The 22,473-nt window shown below is 46.5% G+C and overlaps 1 protein-coding gene, 1 long non-coding RNA gene and 1 other non-coding gene across 3 annotated transcripts; 1 reads left to right on the forward strand and 2 right to left on the reverse strand.

Moving 5' to 3' along the window:
- Positions 1 to 7,488: 7,488 nt before the first annotated feature.
- On the forward strand, positions 7,489 to 14,125 carry LOC118648985. The gene is made up of 3 exons (XR_004965530.1): positions 7,489 to 7,611; positions 11,515 to 11,586; positions 12,725 to 14,125. It is a non-coding gene; the product is annotated as an uncharacterized LOC118648985 (long non-coding RNA).
- On the reverse strand, positions 10,284 to 10,387 carry LOC118661562. Its single transcript, XR_004969368.1, has one exon. It is a non-coding gene; the product is annotated as a U6 spliceosomal RNA (small nuclear RNA).
- Positions 14,126 to 16,950: 2,825 nt separating the features above from the next.
- Positions 16,951 to 20,303, reverse strand: RNASE7 (ribonuclease A family member 7). Its single transcript, XM_036295640.1, has 2 exons — positions 20,154 to 20,303; positions 16,951 to 19,679 (listed from the first exon to the last, which is right to left on the reverse strand). The coding sequence occupies exon 2, from the start codon at positions 19,638 to 19,640 to the stop codon at positions 19,170 to 19,172; it is 471 nt and encodes a 156-aa protein (XP_036151533.1). The 5' UTR covers positions 19,641 to 19,679; positions 20,154 to 20,303; the 3' UTR covers positions 16,951 to 19,169.
- Positions 20,304 to 22,473: the final 2,170 nt, after the last annotated feature.

Here is a 22,473-nt window from a genome sequence, read left to right on the forward strand (position 1 = left end):
CCCCCTCCTCCCCTTCCCTCTGGCAGCCATCGGCCTGTTCTTTGTATCTATGAGCCTGTTTGGAATTTGTATTATTTCTGAATTTTCTCTGTTACACAAAGACAAGTGGAAACAGATTCGCATCAGTTTATCCCTCCTCACTTTGAGTTACTTCCATTTAGCCTATTTTAGCAAGTGGAATTATTGGATCAAACAGTAGGCGCCATTTTACAGCTCTTGCTATTACCTAATGAGGCAATACAGAGTGGGGCAAAAGTAGGTTTGCAGTTGTGAGTATGTGAAACACAGTTCATTCTTGTATTATTATTTATTAATTATTGTATTATTTTACATATGAACAAATGTAAACCTGTTTTTGCCCACCCCTGTATTTGGAGAGCACAGGTTATGAAACTCTTTTTTTTTTTTAATTATTTTTTTATTATTTTTTTAAATATATTTTATTGATTTTTTACAGAGAGGAAGGGAGAGAGATAGAGAGCTAGAAACATCGATGAGAGAGAAACATCGATGAGCTGCCTCCTGCACATCTCCCACTGGGGATGTGCCCGCAACCCAGGTACATGCCCTTGACCGGAATCGAACCTGGGACCTTTCAGTCCGCAGGCCGACGCTCTATCCACTGAGCCAAACCGGTTTCGGCATGAAACTCTTAAAGTATTTAAAAAGTTGGTGTGAAGAAGAATTGGATTCGTGCTGAATGGCTCAACAGTGATAAGGCAGTGATGAACTGTAAGATTAGGTTCTATCCAGGGGAATTTTTAATATTTAGAGCTGCCTGAAAATGGCATAAGGCTATCTCCATAGGCAGTAGATTCCCCCTCTCTGGAGATTTTTAAGCGTAGAGAATTAGAAAAGAACCAGCTTATACAACTTTCCTGATTTGTGATCTGTATATTTTTCCTAGTCCCATTCCTTTGCTTTGAAAACAAATTTTGTTAAAAGAACATTTTTGAAGACCTAGCATGTGCTGGGTATATCTAGTGGCAGCTCGAGCCCTCACTGGCAGGCTCCCAGCAGGCTCCAGGGGCAGGCAATCTGGGAATTAGGGCAGCATGGAGTCAATGAAGCCAACCCCCCAATCTTTAGAGCTGTTAAGCAGGTGGGTAAAAATTTATTTTCAATTCCTTGACGGGATCCCCTTCTCTGGACTCATTGTCCACTTATAGGTCTCTGCTCATAGTCACCCTATTCTTGTTACAAAACTACCATTATGCTCCCAAGTCAAAACCGGTAACTAAGTGATTGATTCTAAGTAATTATTATATTATCTTGTTTTTTATTTCTGCCAAAAGATATTTGTACTTCAAATGAGGAGTTTGGGTCTCCAAAAAATCTGTAATTGGTGGAATATAGCATTCCTAATTCCACTAACATAACTTTACCTCCCCACTATGAACACGTGTGTTTATATACACACACTCCTGTACACACTTAGCCTTATTTATTTATTTTTTTAAATCATCACCTGAAGATATGTTTCTATTAATTTTTAGAGAGAATGGAAGGGAAGAAGCGAGGAGGAGGAGGAGGAGGAAGAGAAGGAGGGAGAGAGAGAGAGAGAGAGAGAGAGAGAGAGAGAGAGAGAGAGAGAGAGAGATCCACGTGAGAGAGACACATTGATTGGTTGCCTCCCCAACCAGGCCAGATCGAGCCTGCAACCGAGGTACATGCCCTTGACTGGAATCAAACTCAAGAACCTATGGTCCACGGGCCAATGCTCTACTGAGCCAAACCAATTAGGGCCTCTGATTTTTATTGAAGAAACCAGTTGCTTGACATTCTGCTGTTTTATATAGACTAGAGGTCCGGTGCATGAAATTTGTGCATGGGAGGGGTCCCCTCAACTCAGCCTGCACCGTCTCCAATCCGGGACCCCTCAGGGGATGTCCGACTGCCAGTTTAGGCCCGATCCCCAGCCTGATCACCCCTAACCGCCTCTGCCTGCTGGCCTGATCGCCCCTAACTGCCTCCCATGCTGGCCTGGTCACCCCACGCAGCCTGCTGTTCTGTCGTTTGGTTGTCCCTCACTAACCTCCCTGCCGGTCTTGTCGCCCCATGCAGCCTGCTGTTCAGTTGTCCATCTGGTTGTTTCTGTTGGCCCCTGGCTTTTTATATATTAGGATATATATATATATTTTAATCCTCACCCGAGGATATTTTTCTATTGATATTTAGAGAGAGTGGAAGAGAGAGGGTAAGACAGAGAGAAACATCGATGTGAGAGAAACAGAGAAACACATGATTGGTTGCCTCCCAAATGCCCCCCCACTCCACGTGGGCCTGGGCTGGGGAGGAGCCTGCAGCCCAGGCATGTGCCCTTGACCGGAATCAAACCCCAGGCCGATACTCTTTTCACTGAGCCAAACTGGGTAGGGCTGGTTTATATATATATTTTAAAACTACCTTGGTGAAATCTAGTCTCAAAACTCCAAGTTTAGCCAGGGAAGAAAAGCCCCTATTTAGGATAGAGATTCAATCATAGTCTCTGAGATTTACTTTTTCTTGGAGTATATTTTGCTGAATTCCTCTGCCACCACCACACAGGCCTCAGGGAAACTTTCTGAGTTTCTCCAGAATGCAATGGGAGGCCCTCTTCAAGTCGGCAGGGTGACCCACCTAAGGCAGCAGGGTGCAGAAGCAGAGGGCGCTGAGGAGACACAGCTCCGGGTTTAATTCTGGTGCCGCCACTGGCAGCTGCATGCCTTGATCTGGGCTATTGCGTCATCAGCAGTCACCCTTCCTCCTAAAAGCTCAATAAAAGCAACGAACATGGGAACGCCAGGAAATACAGTCACCAGGAGATGAAAACAACACAGAAAATGGGCTGGTTTTGCAATGTCAGTGTGAGTTTTTAATATGTCCCTTTTGTGCCCAGAAAAGAATATTCAGAGGGCCACTTTGGCTTTGTAAAATTTATGTTCCCAGTATTAGAGATGCAAATCAGAAGCCAAGTTCTTCCTTAAGCCTTTGTATTTAATGTATAAACAAATTTAAAATATATTTTATAAATTTAACTTATTCCATGCCCTTATAAAGTAATTTGGTCCTCTGAGCTAACCAACATGACATTCCTGAATACCTAAAAAACTCAGAAATCTAGCAATTTATGAATACGGTTCAATTCTTAGGTTTTCCCAAATGTTCCAAGACTGCTTTTAAAGGAAAGTTCTATTTCAAGTCACGTCTACACCAATTACACATTTTAAATTAGAATTACAAGGCCAATTTGTAACTGTAACAGACTGAATTCTCTTAAACACTGCAAATACCTAAAATACCAAATATGCACAAATTCCTTAATGCAAACATAATGATGCTATGTGTTTGATTTTCTTAAATATTCTATCCTGAGTTAAAATGTCCTGGATATTAAAACAAACTTACCCACTAGGAAATATGTCATCCCAAATGGCTGGGGAGCCCCTTCCCAAGTGACTTTTTGGAAACAGGTCTTCCGTGGCCCAGAGAGCATAACCAGCGGAGATTTGTCCCAAGGCTTTTGGGAAGCTCTTCTCAAGCCCCCAAGTACCCCACTGAGCCCTGTTTTATGGGTGCTGTGTCATTACTCTCTGAGTGGGCCAAGGCCCCTAGATTCAAGTTACACTCCATCTCATTCTTCAACCTACACACGGAAGTCAGAAACTCTTATCTACATTGCTACGCCACTTGTTTGGATATAATGAATCTATTTAAGGATTCATTCTATTCTGAATTCTTTCCACACTCTTCCCAGCTTCTGGGGTCACAACTCCTACAGATGGTTGAGTTTCTCCTGGTGTTGACTAACTCTGGTCACAGGCCGAATGTTACACCAGAGACATGTAACAGGAAGATTAACATGTAATAGAGAATGGGCTTTGGGCTAGGATGAATGAAACTCTTTGGAAGGTGGGAGAAAAATGTCATGGAATTCCTTTGATTCATTATGCTCTTCTGATATGTGATATGTTTCAAATGTATTATTTCTACCTGCCTCTTAAACTAGGCAGTGAAATCTTTTCTTAATTTATTTTTAAGAAGATTTTTATTGATCTTTTAGAGAGAGAGGAAGGGAGAGGGAGAAACAGCGATGTGAGAGCAGGGCATTGATTAGCTGCCCCCTGCACGCCCCCTGCCAGGAATGGAGCCCACAACCCAGGCATGTGCTCTGACTGGGAATCAAACCAACAGCCTCTTGGTGCACAGAATGATACCCAACCAACTTAGCCACACTAGCCAGGGCAAGTGTGTGTGTGTGTGTGTGTGTGTGTGTGTGTGTGTGTGTGTGTGAATGTGTGTACTAGAGGCTCGATGCACGAAATTCGTGCAAGGGGCTTGACCCTTGCAGCCGTGGTGGCTGCCTCGGCCCTCGCAGCCCCAGCTTTGTCCGGAAGGTTGTCTGGAAAGTTGTCTGGAAGGTCATTCAGTTGTCCCATCTAATTAGCATATTACGCTTTTAATAGATATATATATATCTCCTTGATTGCTACAACTTAGGAGTGTTTTTTTATTTCCTGGCTCCAAATCACAGCCTCCTCCAAAGCCATAACCTGTGTTGGGCACAGATTAGGACCCGAGTGATATGTAGAAAAGAGAAAACCCAAGAAGCTCTGTGCTTTCTTAAGGCAGTACATGGGATTGTTGGGGAATTACTGGAGAAACAAATAAACAAAAAAGAATGAGTTGACAGCCCTGGCTGGTGTGGTTCAGTTGACACAGGTGTCTCTTAGATTAGGACCTTGAATGTTTCCACTAGCCAAGACTGAGAGACTGCAGGAGCAGGGGCAAGTTTGGAAGCCAGGCAGATCTGAGGTCAGTTCTGAGTATGTTTCTTAAGATGCCTGCAGGACACTGAGGAGGCTAGTGACAGTCAGTAGCTGGAGATATGTGCCTGGAACTGGAGAGACTGGGGCTGGAGATATGCTTTGGGGGCAGATAAGTGGCAGTGGAAGCCATGGAAGTGTACCAAGTCGCTCGGAGAGGGCGGTGTGAGCTAAGAATAGGACCTAAGAATAGGACCCTTAGAACACCATCATTTAAGGTGCAGACAGAGGAAGTGGGGCCCGCCCACGACACCGGAGTGAAGCCAGAGGGGTAGAAGAGTGTTTTTCTCTCACTTCCAGTCTATCTTCCTTCGTCAGAAGCATAGGGGTGGGTCAGATAGTGATACTGGTGGGCAGAGCGTGGTATGGTGAGGCCTCCTGGATGCCGTGGGAGCTATATTTGGGGTGGATCGTGTGGGTGTGGTAGGTAGCAGGGAGCTCTCTGCCTTCGATCTCTTTTTTCTAGAAAGCAGCGAAGGGGGTTGGGAGCCAGAATGTTTGGATTCTGTGCTTTCTTAGCCACATCACACTTCACCAATCATCCTTTCCTTATTCTGAGCCCTAGTTTGTGTCAGAAAATCTTTTTAAATATGGGAAGGGGGTATGTGGAGGAGGCAGAGTCGGTAGAGGGAAGGAGAGGAGCTGCCTTACTATGCGCACATGTGTTTGTGTGTTGTGCACACACATGCACATGTGTGAATATATATGTATATATGTGTACATCTTATGTTGGTGTTTATGTATGTGTATTATATGTGTATGTTTTTCTCTGTGTGAATATCTATTAAGATATGTATAGAAATTGAGAGAAAGCATTGAGAAACTTCTGCGCCAAATTTGATAGAGTGATTTTATGTTAATTGAATTTAGATTCAATTAACTCTAAAATTTGTCCTTGTGTTTCTATATCTGTATGTTCTATTTCATTTTTTTTTGTATTTTACAAAATTACTGATCTGAGGCAGATTGCATATAAAACTGCTCCTTCACCCGGATGGCGTAGCTCAGTGGTTGAGCGTTGACCTATGAACCAGGAGGTCGCTGTTCAACTCCGGTCAGAGCACATGCCTGGGTTGCAGGCTCAATACCCAGTGTGGGGTGTGCAGGAGGCAGCCGATCAATGATTCTCTCTCATCATTGATGTTTCTATCTCTCTTTTCTTCTCCCTTCCTCTCTGAAGTCAACAAACAAGCAAAAACACCAAAGAAACAAACTGCTCCTTTACCACAGATAGTTAGGGAAGCACTAGTTGGGACCAGATCAGGATTTCTGGAAGGTCCAGATTCTGAAGCTCCCGAGGGAGAGAAATTCGCTGGAGAAGTCTGAGGCTCCTGCTCAGCATCATATCAGAGAAGCAGGGCCAGGCCTCAGGTCTGGCTGACACCCAGGGCTCAGCCTGCTCTTCCTCTCCTTCTGCCCCTTCCTGTGAGATGGGATCACCAGGCTGTTCTCCAGGGGTGATTGGCAGAGTCCAGGCTGCTCCTCCAAGCCCAAGCTGCTCAGGGTACAGCCCCCCTCCAGTCTGCCAGGCAAGTAAAACGGATGCCTCACAGAGATAAGAAGGGCTTTCCAAACCTCCAAACTTTGCCCTGGACAGTAACGCACCCTCAGTCAGGAAGGTGAGTCTGTTACTGAAGCAAAATCAGACACATTGTCGACACGGGGACCCAGCGCAGGTTCTCCTGCCTTCCTCCTTACATAGTCTCCCCTGCCTGGGATCCCTCTGAACTGTCTGACCACAGCCCTTCTAAGTTTGCATTTGTAATTATATATTTTTATAAATTACAAATTTTTAAAGACAGTCTCCAAAATCCTATAAGGCATAGCCCCCACAACACCCAGCCCGCCCTGCTCACTGAGATCCTTGGGGCTTAAAGGGCCACACCGTCACACACACTCAGAAAGCAATGTAAGCAGCAGTGAAGGGCTAAAGAGAATCGCCTCTCTTCTCTCATTTCGGGCACCCATAACCCCCCCTCCGGAATTAAGAGCATGTGCAGTTGGGAGTGTGGGAGAAAAGTGGTATTTGCAAGGAGGCTGCGGATTAGTAAAGAACTCAAGGGAGGAAATGCAGCAGCAGCGCCAGGAGTCTGCAGAGCGTGGGGCGAGGGAAACACCTGGCCTTAGACAGCATTACCCGGGGCACAGGCACTGGCAGGGCCGGCAGGCCGCCCTGTTGTGGAGGGTCACGGGCCACGATGAAGAATAGGTCCAGTTGCTTGTCTTTGTGCCTGCGATCTTGGTACCTCCCCTAGGGGAGCTCACACGTGGTCAGGGACACGGGCTTCTGGCTCCGGTGGCAGCTTTCCTGGCCGATCTTGCGGCTCTGGTGCGCGTGTGGCAGGTGGTGGCCACACTGGAGAAGGCTTCATGCAGGAAGGTGTGGAGGCCTCTGCAGTGATTTGCAGGCTTGTTGATGTTGCCTGTCACCCCTTTGCATCCCTGGGGGCTGGGCTGTACATTCTGAGTTTCAAACCACTGAGCTGAAACTGTTTGGACTTGGTGCTGACCTGGGCCACCCACAGCCCCAGCAGCAGGAGCAGCAGTAGGGGGCAAATCCCGTTCTGGCTGGGGCCATCTCTCCTAAGGGGGACGATGGCACGGAGGAAGCGGTGGGTGGGTGAGTAGGTCACCACTGGGGGTGTGTTGCTAGCCCTTCTAAGAATTTCATACCCTCAGTCAGTCATTGCAGCCTGGAATATTGAAGAACACCACTGGCATTTTATTGTCCAACGTCAGCAGACCATGTGCCTTTTTATGCTCCCAATAAATCCTACCTTGTTTATCCCTCAAAAGAATTTATGAGGTGAGTATGATTACTTTTTAAAAATATATGTGCAAACTGAGACTCAGAAAAGTTAAGGAACCTGTCCATCATTACACAGCTAGAGCGTGTCAAATACAGGCTTTTAATCAACGCCCCTCGGCTTCCAAAGCCCCTATTCTTTCCACACTCCCGTGTTTCTTGTTGGAAACTCTGAGAAGTCAGGCCACAAAAGGAAACGAATCTTGGAAGAAAAATAGGCCATGGGTCCATACCTCACTCTCCCAGGCTAGCTCAGGCGTTCCTGAAAGAAGCAATATTAAGGTTGTGGAGTCAGGTTAATTCCTGTCTGTTCTGTGGCCCAGTTTCTTGCTGAAGCTGGATAAACAGTCACTCCCAGTAAGGGAGCCAGCAAAGCAGGATGGTGAGTTGGGTTCCTTCCATGGCTGACGTTTCACCCTGATGGAGAAGGTCTTGGAATGATAGAGGGTCATCAGATCATCTCAATCAACTATCTCACCGATGAAGGAGCTGGAGGCCCTGAAAGATGAAGTGCCCTTCCCAGCGCTACCAAATGAGTGGCAGAGCTGGGGCCAGGAGCTTCCTGACTTCCAACCCATCCTTTTGGTTTAGTGCCAGGCTGGAAGGGAAGGAGAAAGTTTTTCCACGGAAGCAGAGCATAGTGAGTGTGTCTCTGTTTGTGGTTTAAGCGGTGCGTGAACATTGCCTTCAGTAATTCCCCTCTAATCCTTCTGATAACATTTAGGAGAAAGTCTCCTATGAGAGCAAGAAGGTAAAGTCTTTGTTTCTCCTCCCATTTCCAATAGAGACCACAGAACTCAGATTCAGTTTTCAACGGAAAATAATTCTAAATGGAAGTTTTAAACATTGGATGACATCATATTTATTTTTACAGTGGGGCCTTGACTTACGAATTTAATTCGTTCCGAGACCGAGCTCGTTAACTCAAATTACTCTGTCAACTCAAAGCAAAAAATCGGCCGAGAGACGGCTGGTATCTCAAAAAACTCGTTAGTCGGGACACTCGTAAGTCAAGGCCCCACTGTACTTCCATTTTTAAGTGACACTCATATTCTTTGAAATATGGTGTTAACCAGTTTCATTTTCAAAGTATTATTTGAACTAAATGAGTGCATGCATATTGAGTAAATTATATTTATATACTACCGGCAATAAGTGGGTTTTGCAACAATTGTCGATGTATTAGGCCCATCTCAGCATCTCTACCTCTGTGATTTGTGTGGCTTCACTGCCTTTGAGATAAAATGCTCTGCAAAGTGGCAAAAGACACTTAGGCTTCTAGAATCTTCATTGCCAATGGAAACTCCTGAAAGGTGTGTCCCTCTGCCTCCAAGGGGGAGCCTGGGCCACCAGCAGAGCTCACCCTTTCCACGGTGGAGACCCCTTCATGCACCCCTTCCATAAAGTTAACAAAACATTGATTCTTGAACCCAGGAGAACATTGTCCAGCCAGCAGTTGACGTGGGCCCCAGGGAGCGAATATACAAATATTTATTTATCCAGAAAGTCATTTCTCTTTTGTAGGCCCTCAGCTGAGCCTCTCCCAGTGAGATGAAAGGATTACCATGTGATTATTCATTAACAGTTGCAGATCCAAGCTTTGGAGTGAGAGGGTGGGGATGGCAGCAGGAGCCAGGGCTGGCAGAAACATTTCGTGCTGACCAAGGTGACTGACCACAGATTTTGCAAGCTCTGAATCCAATTAAGTTGCAAAAGTGCTTTCCCTCAAGAAGGTGCTGACCCTGCAGCTGGCCAGCCCCACTCAAGGAGGCCTGGGGAAGGGGTTCCTATGGTTGTGTGTTTGATCCTACTCATTCACCACAAGCCCTCCCAACTCCCAGGGTCTCAGAGCTGTCTTATGCATGAAGCACTACAGGCTCGGTGCCTAGAGTCTGGGAAGTTTTCAAGGGTCTATAATATTTGAGACAGGGAAAAAAATCTTGGCTTCAGTACTGGAAAAGGCAACTAAAGAATCAAATCTTATATAATAAAAGTCTAATATGCAAATTGTCCCCTCGGGCAGTCATTCAACCGGGAGTTGGACCACTCCCTATGACGTGTACTGACCACCAGGGGGTGGCACGGAACATGGCGGGCGTCAGCGACGCTCTGTGACCTCTCACTGGCTACCCGGGGGCAGGGGTGACTGGGATGGAGGTTCAGGGAGAACGTGGGGTGTTCACTGAGCTCGCTCTCACTCCCCTGGGAAGCTCCTGTGCTCAGGTGCCAGGCGCCCACAAGGAACCTGCCCGACACTTGCACGGCCTCTTCCAGGTGAGCTGGGCCGCAGCTGCAGGACCTGTGGGTTCACACAGGAGCCGGTCTGTGAGGCTGGCCGGGAGAGAGCAGGCTGCCCACCTGGCTTCCATGCAGCACTGCTGGGCGGCCCAGAGGCCCAAGCTGTGCCTCAGCCCATGGCGTCTGGCCACGCTCACCGCATCTCCACATGGGGACTGGGGTGCTGTGACTCAGGCGGAGGGTGTGTGTGTGAGGGCCTCCAGGTGCTGCCCAGATCAGCTGGGACCTGCCCTGCTATACCAGACGCTTGCACTTCAATCGCCGGCCAGGCCTAAGGACCGCACCTGTGCACAATTTCGTGCACTGGGCCTCTAGTTTAACATATTTACCTACCAGCTACCACAGTAACATAAAGTAGATTTACTTACTTATTTATTTTTGTGAAGTGCTGCACAAATTTGCTTGCCATCCTTGCACAGGGGCAATGCTGATCTCTGTGCCGTTCCAATTTTAGTACACATGTTGCCAAAGCGAGCGCAATTTTATGTATTTTGGAATTTGGCACACATGAGTTTATTACTTTGGAATCTTAGGTTAGGTTTTCCTTATTTTACAGGAATTCTCAAGTACCATAACTGCAGAAGGAACAGTGCCCATCATAAACTGTAGTCAAATCATTTCAGAAGTAAGACTTATTAAAGTAATTTCAGGTACATTTCTGTGTGAATGATGCTGAATGAGAAATACAAATTTTATATATTTTATATATTTAATGTGGTGTGATGAAATGATAAAGTACCTAGTGTGTTATGGTGGTATTAAACATGGCCTTCAACATAATATATGTCACATTAAGGACAGGTTGATACAGGGCTCTACAACAGCAGCAGAAGGGAAGGAATAGTACTAACCACCATTTATAAACATACTAGAGGCCCAGTGCACAAAATGCATGCACTCAGGGGGGTCCCTTGGCCCGGCCTGGGCCCTCTCGCAGTCCGGGAGCCCTCGGGGGATGTCCCATGGGGAGTGGTCCTAAGCCATCAGTAGGACATCTTTAGTGCTGCCACGGAGGTGGTAGAGGCTCCCGCCGCTGCCACTGTACTCGCCAGCCGTAAGCCCGGCTTCTGGCTGAGCAGTGCTCCCCTGTGGGAGTGCACTGACCACTAGGGGGCAGCTCCTGCATTGAGCATCTGCCCCCTGGTAGTCAGTGTGCATCATAGTGACGGGTCCGTCTGCCTTTCAGTTTATTTGCATATTAGTCTTTTATTATATAGGATAATATGTGCTTGACACAGTGCTAGTTAATAGCAGTCATTAAAATAGTGTTTATTGTATGCCAAGACACTGTGCTTTATATATAATTTATTTATTTATTTTTAAAAAATATATATTTTATTGATTTTTTACAGAGAGGAAGGGAGAGAGATAGAGAGTTAAAAACATCGATGAGAGAGAAACATCGATCAGCCGCCTCCTGCACATCTCCCACTGGGGATGTGCCCGCAACCCAGGTACATGCCCTTGACTGGAATCGAACCTGGGACCTTTCAGTCCGCAGGCTGATGCTCTATCCACTGAGCCAAACCGGTTTCGGCAATATATATATATAATTTATATACAAAACAACATTATGTGTTCCATGTTATTATCCCTATTTTACAGGAAAAGAATCTGAGGCTTAGAGAGGGTAAGGTCACAGACTTAGTAAGCGGCAGGGCCAGGATGGAAAATGAGGTAGGTTTGGCTCCAAAGTTTTGTTGTCCCTCTCTGCCACACTGCTTTTCTGTTTATTAATAGCTGCCTTATGGGCTGGGAGTCACCTTGTGACCAAATTCTATTCTAATACACTGGTCTTCCTATTGTCTCCTGGACATGTGTTGTGCCCTTCAACTTTACTTCTGTGGGTGTTTTTTGCCTTGTCTCTCTCCTGAGAGCCCTCCCTCAAATGTTATCTATCCATCAGAGCTCAGCTGCATCATATCATCTTGATCATATGTATGAGCCTTTCTGTACAACTCGACCTCAGCCTAATCTCTCCAGAACATAACTTCCTTCAGCATTAACTCCTGGCGCCATTCAGATGGGTACCTTGTTTTGTTATTTAACTCTTATGTGAGTTATGGTAAACTTGTAGTTCAGGAGCCTGGCCTGTTGGCATTTCTCTAGCTCCTCAGTGCCATCACAGAGCTCACGGGGACACCCGGTGACCGTGTGCTGAACTGAGTCACCGCTCTGGTCTTCTCAGTCCCCACATCACTAACACAAAGGGTTTCAGTGTAATGATTTCTAAAATGCCTCCTGGCTCCAACTCTCTCTGAAACAAGAAGAAACATTGCAGTGCTAGTAGCAGGATTAGAATGTAAGGAGAGAACCTACAGGAAGACCCTGAAGGTAGCTGAAAAGAGGGGCAGTAGATTTCCAAAGACCAGTGTTTTTGTGTGAGGGTGCCACAGAAGTCTGTCTGGGTTGCTGGCCTGAAGGACAGAAGCACCATGAGGTGGTCTTTGAGCTGCAAGGGCCACCCCCAGTGTGGTTGTCAGGCTTCACCCCCGCATACAGCCTCCTGGTGGTGAGAGGCAGACTGCTCAGGAAGAGGGAGGGGTCTGGAGGAGCAGGGCTGGTGCCAGGGGCCAGGGCGCTGCAAATGGCAGGAGGAGCGCAGGGGGAAATGAGGTGTGTTTCTTCTACTAGTAAACCTCAGTGTGGATCCTGTATGAGATTGTCCAGCACAGGCTCCTGGTCCCTCAGGAGAGGGCAGAGGGTGTGTAGGAGAACAGGTTCAGGTGTGACTGATGCGCCGAAAGCTACGCTGCTGTGATGAGGTGCTATGAAGGGGTCTGAGAAGAACTGTTTCTGGTGCTGTTTTCCGTAGGTGCCAAGGCTGAGCCAAGCTGGGATGTGGAAGCCTTGAAGTAAAATTCACCCAGAGAAAAGCTGAATGAAGGGATAACATTGGCTTCAGGAGGCAGGTGGCTGGTGATGGTATTCTGTTGCCCTGGGCACAGCATGGAAGATTTTCAGCTAACTTTCTGCCAAACAGCTCCTACCTCCATGATGGACACATGGGGCCAGGACAGGTGACTTACTCCTAAGGTGGCTTACCTTGATATTTCTGCATTTGACTAGCTCTGGCTGAGAGTCATTCTTGTAATTCTAATTCAAAAAATGAGACCAAGCTTGTGAATATTTAGCTCCCCGGTTACTTGGTGAGTATGTAGAGCAATATCCCTGAGAGAGAGAGAAGAGAGAAAAGAAGAGAACAGCATGAACGTCTAGGAAGCTGGGTAAAGATGAGCTCAGGCTGGCAAAGCCCAGAGGGTAAAAAGGGAGAGGGGACTGCAGGGTGGCGTCCTGCTCCTGAGTAGCTCTGGAGAACAGGGCTACCTTGCCCCGGCTTCTCTGAATGCCCTCCTTGTTCTTTTTGTTGGGATCTGGGGTCTTGGCAATGAATCAGCAACCAGGGCAGGGGAGCTGGGTTGGGCTAAGATTGAGGTAGGGGCCTTGTTAGAAGCTTCCACAGGGAATCTCTCTGGGAGCGATTCTTCTCCAAGTGGTGTCCCTGGCTCTGCGGGCCGATGGCTGAGATATCCTGGAGTCTGGTTTTTGAACCCTGAGCCTCAGACTCGATCCCATGAAGTTCAGTGGCCACACTCCTCCTGGGAAGCCTCATCTGTTCCCAGGTTCATTTTTCTTTTCTGTGTAAAGGTTCTTTGGGGCCTTCTCAGGGAGCCCAATTCTTTTCTTTATATATATTTTATATTTTTATTGATTTCAGAGAGGAAGAGAGACATAGAAACATCAGCGATGAGAGAGAATTACTGATTGGCTGCCTCCTGCATGCCTCTACTGAGGATCGAGCCCACACCCCCAGGCATGTGCCCCAACTGGGAATCAAACCATGGCCTCCTGGTTCATAGGTTGATGTCCAACCACTGTGCTACACTGGCTAGGCTCAGGGAATCCAATCCACTGTGGTCTTGCCTCAGTGGGTGGCCTGTCTCCCCTTATTCCTGACTGTAGGATCTGTCCTCAAGGGTAGTCTTCACTCCATCAAGAGGGAGGCATGTGGCTCTGCGCACATGGGTTTTGTCGCCTTTAACTCACTACCAGCCTGCGCGCAGCATTTGGACCTCCCAGGGATGACAAAGACAACCATGATAAAAACAACCATGCTGCCCTGACCGGTTTGGCTCAGTGGATAGAGCGTCGGCCTGTGGACTGAAGGGTCCCAGGTTTGATTCCGGTCAAGGGCATGTACATTGGTTGCAGGCACATCCCCAGTGGGAGGTGTGCAGGAGGCAGCTGATCGATGTTTCTCTCTCATCGATGTTTCTAACTCTCTGTCCCTCTCCCTTCCTCTCTGTAAAAAATAAAAACAAACAAACAAACAAAAAAACAACCATGCTAAGCTATACTAGGGCTCTATGTTTCAGTCACTGTTCCAAGTGCTCTATGTCTATTCTCTCTCTCTCTTTCTTTTAGCATCTGAAGGACCTTCCTACTGCCCTTGCCCCATGATTATCTTATTCTCTTTCCTCAGTTCTTGAAGAGAAATACTGGTCAGAGACACACCCACATAGACAAAATGAAGACAAACCTCATCAAGGCCCATGTACTCCTGCCTAGGCTGAATGCAGATGTGTGGAAAAATTGAAATAGCTTTTTTCTTTTTTTTTTTTTTTACAATTTGAAATGTTTTTGTCTGACCTTGAGCCTTACTTTATCTATTCTTGGCTAGGAACTTTTTTTGGCAAGAGGAATGAGGAAGAGTTTGATCTTCTTTGTTTAAATTTTTTGTTCTTCTGTCATGGAAGTCAGGCCTGCTTCCTCCAGCATAGGTGCTGCCAGTCGACATTTGACACTACAGTAATAAATATAAATGATAACACCTCTCAAACTTTCCCTACATGCCAGCCACTGTACTAAGTGCTTTATGAAGTAGGTTACCTTGATATAGTTGAGGAAATTCCCATCTCCCTAAGTCAAGAGGACTTTGCATATAGTGTGTATTTCTATTATGGGTAGGACTTTCTACAGAGCTTCATTAGCAATATTTTCTCGTGTCCCTGTGGCTTCATGAAGTCTCCAAAGCTTACTGGCTTTGGAGTCCTGCACAGGTAAACATCCTGGTAAGAGCTGTAACTGCTCTTTTGACCTCTCCAGTGATGAAAAGGGGGTAGGAGAAGGACTTTAAAAGAGTGACGTCTTTTAAAAGAGTGAAGTCTTTGAAGCTCTTCTGGAGGCCTGGTTGTGTGGGAGCATAGGAGAAATGTGATGAAATGGGTCCAGGCTCTCTCAAAGAGAAGGCTTCCTGGATGTTGCTGCTGGTGGTGTTTTCTGCTGCTGTAGGTCTAGGGTTATCCTCTGGAGCCATAGCCACCATGAAGAGGGCAAACAGAATCAATGTGAGAAGGGTCCTAATCTCAAGGGCATTTCCTCTTCCTACATCCTCTCTTTGAGAGCAGGACCCTTCTTCTTCTTCTTTTTTTTTTTTTAATTAAAAATTGATTTTAGGGAGAGAGAGAGAGAGGTGAGAGAGAAACATTAGTTGCCTCCCATACACAACCTGGATATGTGCCCTGACTGGGACTCGACCTTTGCCCTTCGGTGCATGGGACGATGCTTCAACCGAGCCACACTGTTGACTCAATTGGCCGTCTTCATAGTGAGTATGGGTCATTTACTTCAGGGTGTGGAGACTTTGGGGGAACCAGTGTTAAGTAGAAAAGTCTCCTGCCTATTCTACTTCAGTCTCACACCTAGGAAAGCTACTCATTATAGCTCCAGTTCTCAGGTTAATTTCTTTACTGGATTTTATTTCTGCTCCTTAGGGCCAGGTCGAAAGAATTCTTTACAGCTTTCTATACAAGGTTGGTCAATACTTCCCTAGATATTCTCTTTCCCTTTCCAAGCACCCACCTCCAGCAACACAAATGTCTCATAACTGCCCAACTGGCATGGCTCAGTGGTTGAGCATAGATAGACCTATGAACCACGTGCCTGGGTTGTGAGCTTAATCCCCAGTGGGGGGCAGGAGGCAGCTGATCATGATTCTCCTCATTGATGTTTCTATCTCTATCTCTCTCTCCCTCTCCTTTCCTCTCTGAAATCAATAAGAATATGTTTTTAAAGAAATGTCTCATGACTAACCAGTCTCCTCTTCCTATTTTTCAGTTTTAAGATAGTAATGCATCAGGTTCAGCCAGCCTTGGTGTTTGGCTTAAACCTGTTATTCATTTTGGACCTCAGCCTTGACCTTTGGGAAGCTGAATAGCCAAATGCCTATTTCTTTAAAAAAAAATTTTAAAAATTGATTTTTAGAGAGAGGAAGGGAGAGGGATAGAGAGATAGAAACACCGATGAGCGAGAAACATCAGTGATTGGCTGCCTCCAGCATGCCCCCTTCTAGGGATGGAGCCCACAACCCAGGCATGTGCCATGACTGGGAATTGAACCGAGATCTCTTGGTTCCTGGGTCAACGCTCAACCACTGAGCCACACCAGCCAGGCAGTATGCCTATTTCAGCATTACTCCTGGCATCCCTAAATATGGTTGTGATCAAGATCGTGTGAAGGAATGGGTGACTGTCAAACCTAATCAGTTAAAGCATCAGAAATGAGAACAAGGCAGGCTGAACAGTCACTTTCAAATAGTGGTGAGCATTCTAGATGAAATTTGGAGTGAAATTTTCATTATGAACTTTTCAAAATGTTGAAATTCTATCACTCAGTGGAAGCATAAATATATATTATTTTAAGAAAAATGCTGTAATAAATTAATGGTTATGAAGGCTTATACACAAAACAATTATGAATTTTCACATAGTTAAAAAGTTAGGAAAATTAGCTGACAATAAATAATAGGAGAGAGTGTGTAAGGTTTTTTAGGAAGAACCTTACGTGCCTTTTGAGCCAAAAGTATTTATAACAACTTAATATGTAGTATAAGTACTATTTCATTTAGCAATAGTATAAAGTAGAACTATAAAAATAGATTATATTATAATTCTGTCTATAATTTCATTATATAACCTTTGTAGACTTAATTGCTGTATTAGCATTTATCATGTTAAATAAAACAATCCATAAGCACTGTAATTTTTTGGAGGATTTTTTTATTGCGGTATAATTTACATACAGTGAGTACACATTACGAGTACAGCCCAATGAGTTTTCACAAAGTAAACATATCCAGACCAAGCAAGAACCAAGTCCAGCTTACCTTTTACTCTTTCTCAGCCAGTACTCCCCAAGGTGATTTTTACCTCTGTCACCACAGATTACTTTTTAATTATGTTTAATTTTTAGTTATTTAATACTGTTTGGGTCAGGCGTCTTTCAAGAAAAAAGTCCTATTTGGAAATTCTTCTCATTTGAGCCTTAAAGGCATAATTTTAACAAGTTAAAAATTTTGTGATGACGATGTCTTCAAAACCATAATATCCATACGGAAAATCGTCAGTAAAGAATATATGAAGAGTTGTGAAAAAAGAAGAAAGTGAAGAGAAAATCAGCTACCCCAAATATCTTGTACCTCAGTTGAAAATCTAGTTAAACTGATAAATGTATAGTATAGTCTCTATAGGATGTATAGATTTTACACTTAGCCATTTGACCACAATGTATATTTCATTCAACCCACTGTGGTATATTTAGTGCATCTCTACTTTCAAGACTTAACTTATTGGCCCCACACTCAGCTTGAGTTGTTCAATGTTTTTTTTTTTCTCCTTTCTGTTGATCATCCCTTCCCTACCTTCTCTCTTCATGGTCTCAAACCACCCAGCCCACCTAACAGGACTCTGCCTGCAGATTCATCTTCTAGCTGACTCCTGTGTCATTTTTAAATCTCACTGCAACCTATTCGGTAGGTGATATTACTCCCATTTTGCTATGTGGGAACACAGCTGCAGAAAGGGTCGAGTTGGCTCGAGGTCTGTAGCCATGAGCGGCTGACCCCAGATTTACACCCAGTTCCATCTGGCTCCAAAGCTTCCTCTAACTCTGGTAAGAGGTAAAGGAGCACTATACTTGTTAGTAGCATTCAGTAGAGGGGAGACTCCCCAGCTGGGGAGGGAAGATCTAACACTCAGCTGGGTGCTGAAGCAGGGCGGGCAGGTAAAGGCATGGTGCCATTGGTCTGACATTGAGATAAAAGGAGAGAGAAGGGGCTGCAGGCCATGTGGGAGAGACTATCAGGACCAGGCAACACAAAGCCATAGCTTCTCCAGCTCTGCTTACCGGGAGGGAGAAATGATGTCTGCAGCCCAGGGGGACAGGGAGATGGCATTTCCATATCTCAACCTCAACGGCCTGGGCTGACTGCCAGAGTGGAGAGCCAGGGAAGCACCGAGGCAGGAGAGATGATTATCAGGAGGAAGGAAGCTCTGGCAGCTCCCACCAGCCTCTTTGTGACAAGTAGGCTCTGGGCCACGGAAGTCCATTGAGGTCAAGGGAAATGTGACCTAGAGCAGGGGGGTGAAGCTGGGGTACTCCCTCACTTTACACCTTCAGGAGGAGGGGGTCTAGCTAGAGACAGCCCAGGGACCAGATGGGAAAAGCTATGGGCTGGAGAAGGGGGAGGACAATTAGAGAGGCAGAAAGAATGAATTGAGATCCTGGAGTACCTCCTAAACAGTCTCTTGGCTAGAGAGGTAATGACCTTTATTGCGCTCAACACAGAGCAATTGGCTCTCCAGAGCTCTCAGGGTACATTTCTTCATGGGTGAACTCTTACCTAGTTCTCTTGTCGCTGCCGACGTCTCCTTTTTGTGCCCAATGGTAAAGTAGAAAGTGCACTGTACGGAGAGGAGGAGGCTTAGGTTCAAGTCCAGGTGCTGCTACTAACCAATTTCACAAGCTCTTTAATTAACCAAGCTTTCTGAAATCTCAATTTCCTCATCCCTGAAGAAAGCAAATCATCAAGCCTATGTCACAAGGGACTCTTGCGGCTGCTCCATGAAAAACATGAAATACTATGACATTTGTCTTAGGAACCAGAACAGCTCTGTCCATAAATCCCACACCCCTCTTGTCATGCTGCATGATAGACAGGGCAGAGAAATGCACAGGCACAGGCCAGGGAACCCCTCCCCTCAGCGTGCTCAGCTTCTCTCTTGGGATAAGTTTCTGGGAAAACAGCAACAAAAAGATAGAAGACCGTCTCTTCTGGAGTTTAGCCCACCAAGCTGCCCCTCAGGAAAGCCTGAGCTGGGAGAGGCCCCAAGAAACAAAAGGAAGAGAAGCTTCTGGGCATAGGAGCAGCAGCACAGAGGCCTGGAGAGGAAAGGAAACCCAGAGTGAGAAAGGCTGGAAAGCTAAACGACTTTGTCCAAGTGCACAGGAACCAGGTGGACTTTTTCCGCGTCCCCTTTCTGAGGAGGGTTACAGGCTATGATGTAAGAAGCGTGCAGTGCGTTCTCTTTGTAATTGCAGTTTGGGTACTTCCCCGAGGTGAGCGCACATGTGGTCAGGGACACAGGCCCCTTGCTCTGGTGGCAGTTTTCCTGGCCGTTCTTGCAGGCTATGCTGGGGTTCTGGCAGGTGGCGGCCACACTGGAGAAGGATTCGTGCAGGAAGGTGTTGAGGCCTTTGCAGTGATTTGTGTGTTTGTTGATGTTGCTCATCGCCCCTTTGCATGCCTGGGGGCTGGGCTGCACGTGCTGAATTTCAAACCACTGAGCTGAGGTCATGTGTTTGGGCTTGGCGCTGACTGGGACCTGAGCCACCCACAGGCCCAGCAGCAGGAGCAGCACCAGGGGGCAGAATCTTGCTCTGGCTGGGGCCATGTCTCTTGGGGGGAATAGTCAGAATGGAGGGTGAGGTCCCTGGGGACAGAGAGCAGGCAGGGTTTAGTTGAGACATGAGCCTCCTTATCCCTGCTGCTTCTAGCTAATCACTATTTTCCTTTCCTTTCTCACCCTGGTTCTCATCCCTTCCTCCCCGTCTTGTGCCACACCTATCTTGACCCCAGCCCCTAACCCTATGCCCCCATCTCTCTCACCTTGTACCCCTATCTTCCTTCATTATGCCCCTCTTGCTTCCCACTTTGTTCTATCTTCTCTCTCAAGTCCCGTCCTGTTTGTACCTACCCCTTTCTCTGTGCCTCAGACTCTCCATGACCCCATCCCCATCTCCTCTATATCCTCATTTTGTGCCTCTACCCCCAGCATCACTTTTTCTTTCCCCTGTGTGTGTCCCCCCAACCCCTCTACATTGAATCCTCCTTTGTCCATCTTTTCGCTCACTCAATGTACTCTCATCTTGTCAGAGCCCATCCGTTCTCTATCCCATCTCCTCACCTCTTCAGTGGGTCTTTGCGCTGCTGCTGCTGGGCCACTCCTGCTCCGTGGACCAAGGATGCACGTCTCACAGCTGGGACTCAGCTCTCTGAGGGCCTCTGCTCAGGCCTGGCTCCTTAAAAGCGGGCCTGGGCTACATTGCGTCAGTTTGGGGGCGGGCTGGGGAGCAGTCATGTATCAGGAAATGAATCAGGTGCGCGCCTCTCCGCTTACATATCCCAAATAAGCTGATAGCTATGGAGCTAGTGTACCTGCCTAAACTTGTTGGGCAGTGAGGAATCTTGAATCTTCACACTCAAAGACTAGACTTGGCCTCTGGCCACGTGGTTTTATTGACTCTAATAAAGCACTTGGCCTACAGGTGCTGAGCAAGGCCACCTGGATCTACCTGAAGAAGGCACCCAACACCTCTTACCCTTCACTCTTCCTCTCCCTACTTTATTAAACTTTGTAAAACTTAAACATTGTCCAAATTTGAAAGTGCTGTTGGCGGTGGTGCCGTGGGCCTTCCTTTGCTGTGTGGGTAGTGACATCTGTGTAGAAAACTTGGATCATTGCCGCTCTGGGGGTTCCAGTGAGCTTGGCCTGTGGCACTCAGAAGAACTGGGACACTGAGGCAGGGAAGCATCACTCTGTGGTTGGGAAGGCCTGGAAAACGGAGATGAGCAGTATTTTTGTTCTCAGGATTCACCTGTAAGTAGTAGGTGACCTCAGAATACTGAGTTCATGCTCATTCATGTAGTCACGAAATTTTTATTGAGCTCTTGCTATGTGCCAAAGTGCTTGGAATATATCAGTGAACAAAAAAGAGACAAAAATCCCCATCTTTGTGGAGCTTACATTTCATTGAGGGAAAGACAGTAGAAATATATAGCCTTTGCTCAAAGTGACAGTTGCGAATGAAAAAAGTAGAACAGGATGGAAGTTGGTAGGCAGCGATTTTTAAATAAGGTCATTGCAGTAGGTGATTCTGGGACAAAGACTTGAAGGGGAGTGAGTTTGTGCTTGCCTCGGGAAAAGGCTCCAAGCAGGGAGAACCGCCCTGTAAAGGCCCCAACACAGACAGACATGCCTGGGTGCTGGAGGACAGCCAGCGTCCAGTGTGGCTGAGCAGGGACCAGAGGCCGGACCATGGCAAACCTCAGAGGACTGAGGTTCTGCTCTGTGCACACTGAGGAGCCCTGGGAGGGTTCTCAGCAGACGAGTAAAAGGCCTATCTGTTTAAAGATCCCCTGGCTGTTGTGTGGATTGCAACCATAGAGAGGCCACGTAAACCATCTTGATCATAAGTTTTGAGTTCTGGTCCAGAAGTTAGGATTTGAGTCAGGAAGATTTGGGTGTTTGTTTTGAGGCGAGGGGGACGTCATTTTAGTAAATAGCTCTGTTGTGGGTCCCCACGAAGGATCTTCGGAAGAAAATGTGGTGCTAGAGATGGGAACCACCACCAGATGGCAACAGAGAGCCAGGAGCAAGTTCACGCAGGCTCCGGCTCCTCTGGCTCACCTTCAGTGAGGCCTTGGCTCTGGGTATTCACTGCTTTGTTAAGGTGCCTGAATCTCTGCAGTTTGAACTTCTGGATAAGAATTATGCCTCTGCTGCTGTAGAAATGCAAATGTGTGGAGATAATATCCATGGTTTAAAGCAGATTGTGGCTAGAAAGCAGATCAGCACAGGCCAGGCCAGCCCTGGGCTGGAGGCTGGAGTTACAGGAGCGGGTGGGAATCCAAGAGCTCATTGAAATTCCTAGCCCAGACTCCTTCTCACTTCGCATCATTCTAGAGTGAGATGTTTCCCAACCACGACTTGCACTGCCATCTGCGCTTGTGTTTTCCTGTCATTAGAATGATCCTAGTTTGCTGAACTCCATTATGCTGGGCTCTCCAGAGGCTGCCTTGGTGCTATGTGAAGGTAAAATAAACATAGCCCTACTATCTGAGGTCAAAGGGAAAAGAGCGTATAGGTTTAGGCTTGCATACAAAATCTGGGGAGTTGAACGTACCATCTGCACGATTCAAGCTAAAACCCCTTACTTTGCCTCAATTATTTGGATAAGGCAGGTGATTTTATTTATTTGCCTTAACTATCCAGCTCCCAAGAGCTGCTTCACTTTGCACTTGGTAAGATAATTTTGCCCTTTTTCCTTCACTACATGTATGGGGCAAGAGGAAAAGATGGAGGAAGGGGGAGACAAGGTTAGGGAGAACAAAAGAAGTCAGGCATCAGGCTCAAGGCTGGTCAGGGAGTCTGGCAGAAGGGAGGAGAGAAAATTTAGAGAAGGGCGAGTGGAAGACAAAATGGTGGGAGAGAAGACGGGAGGGAA

Source organism: Myotis myotis, unplaced genomic scaffold (genome assembly GCF_014108235.1).
Source record: "Myotis myotis isolate mMyoMyo1 unplaced genomic scaffold, mMyoMyo1.p scaffold_m19_p_1, whole genome shotgun sequence".
NCBI lineage: Eukaryota > Metazoa > Chordata > Mammalia > Chiroptera > Vespertilionidae > Myotis > Myotis myotis.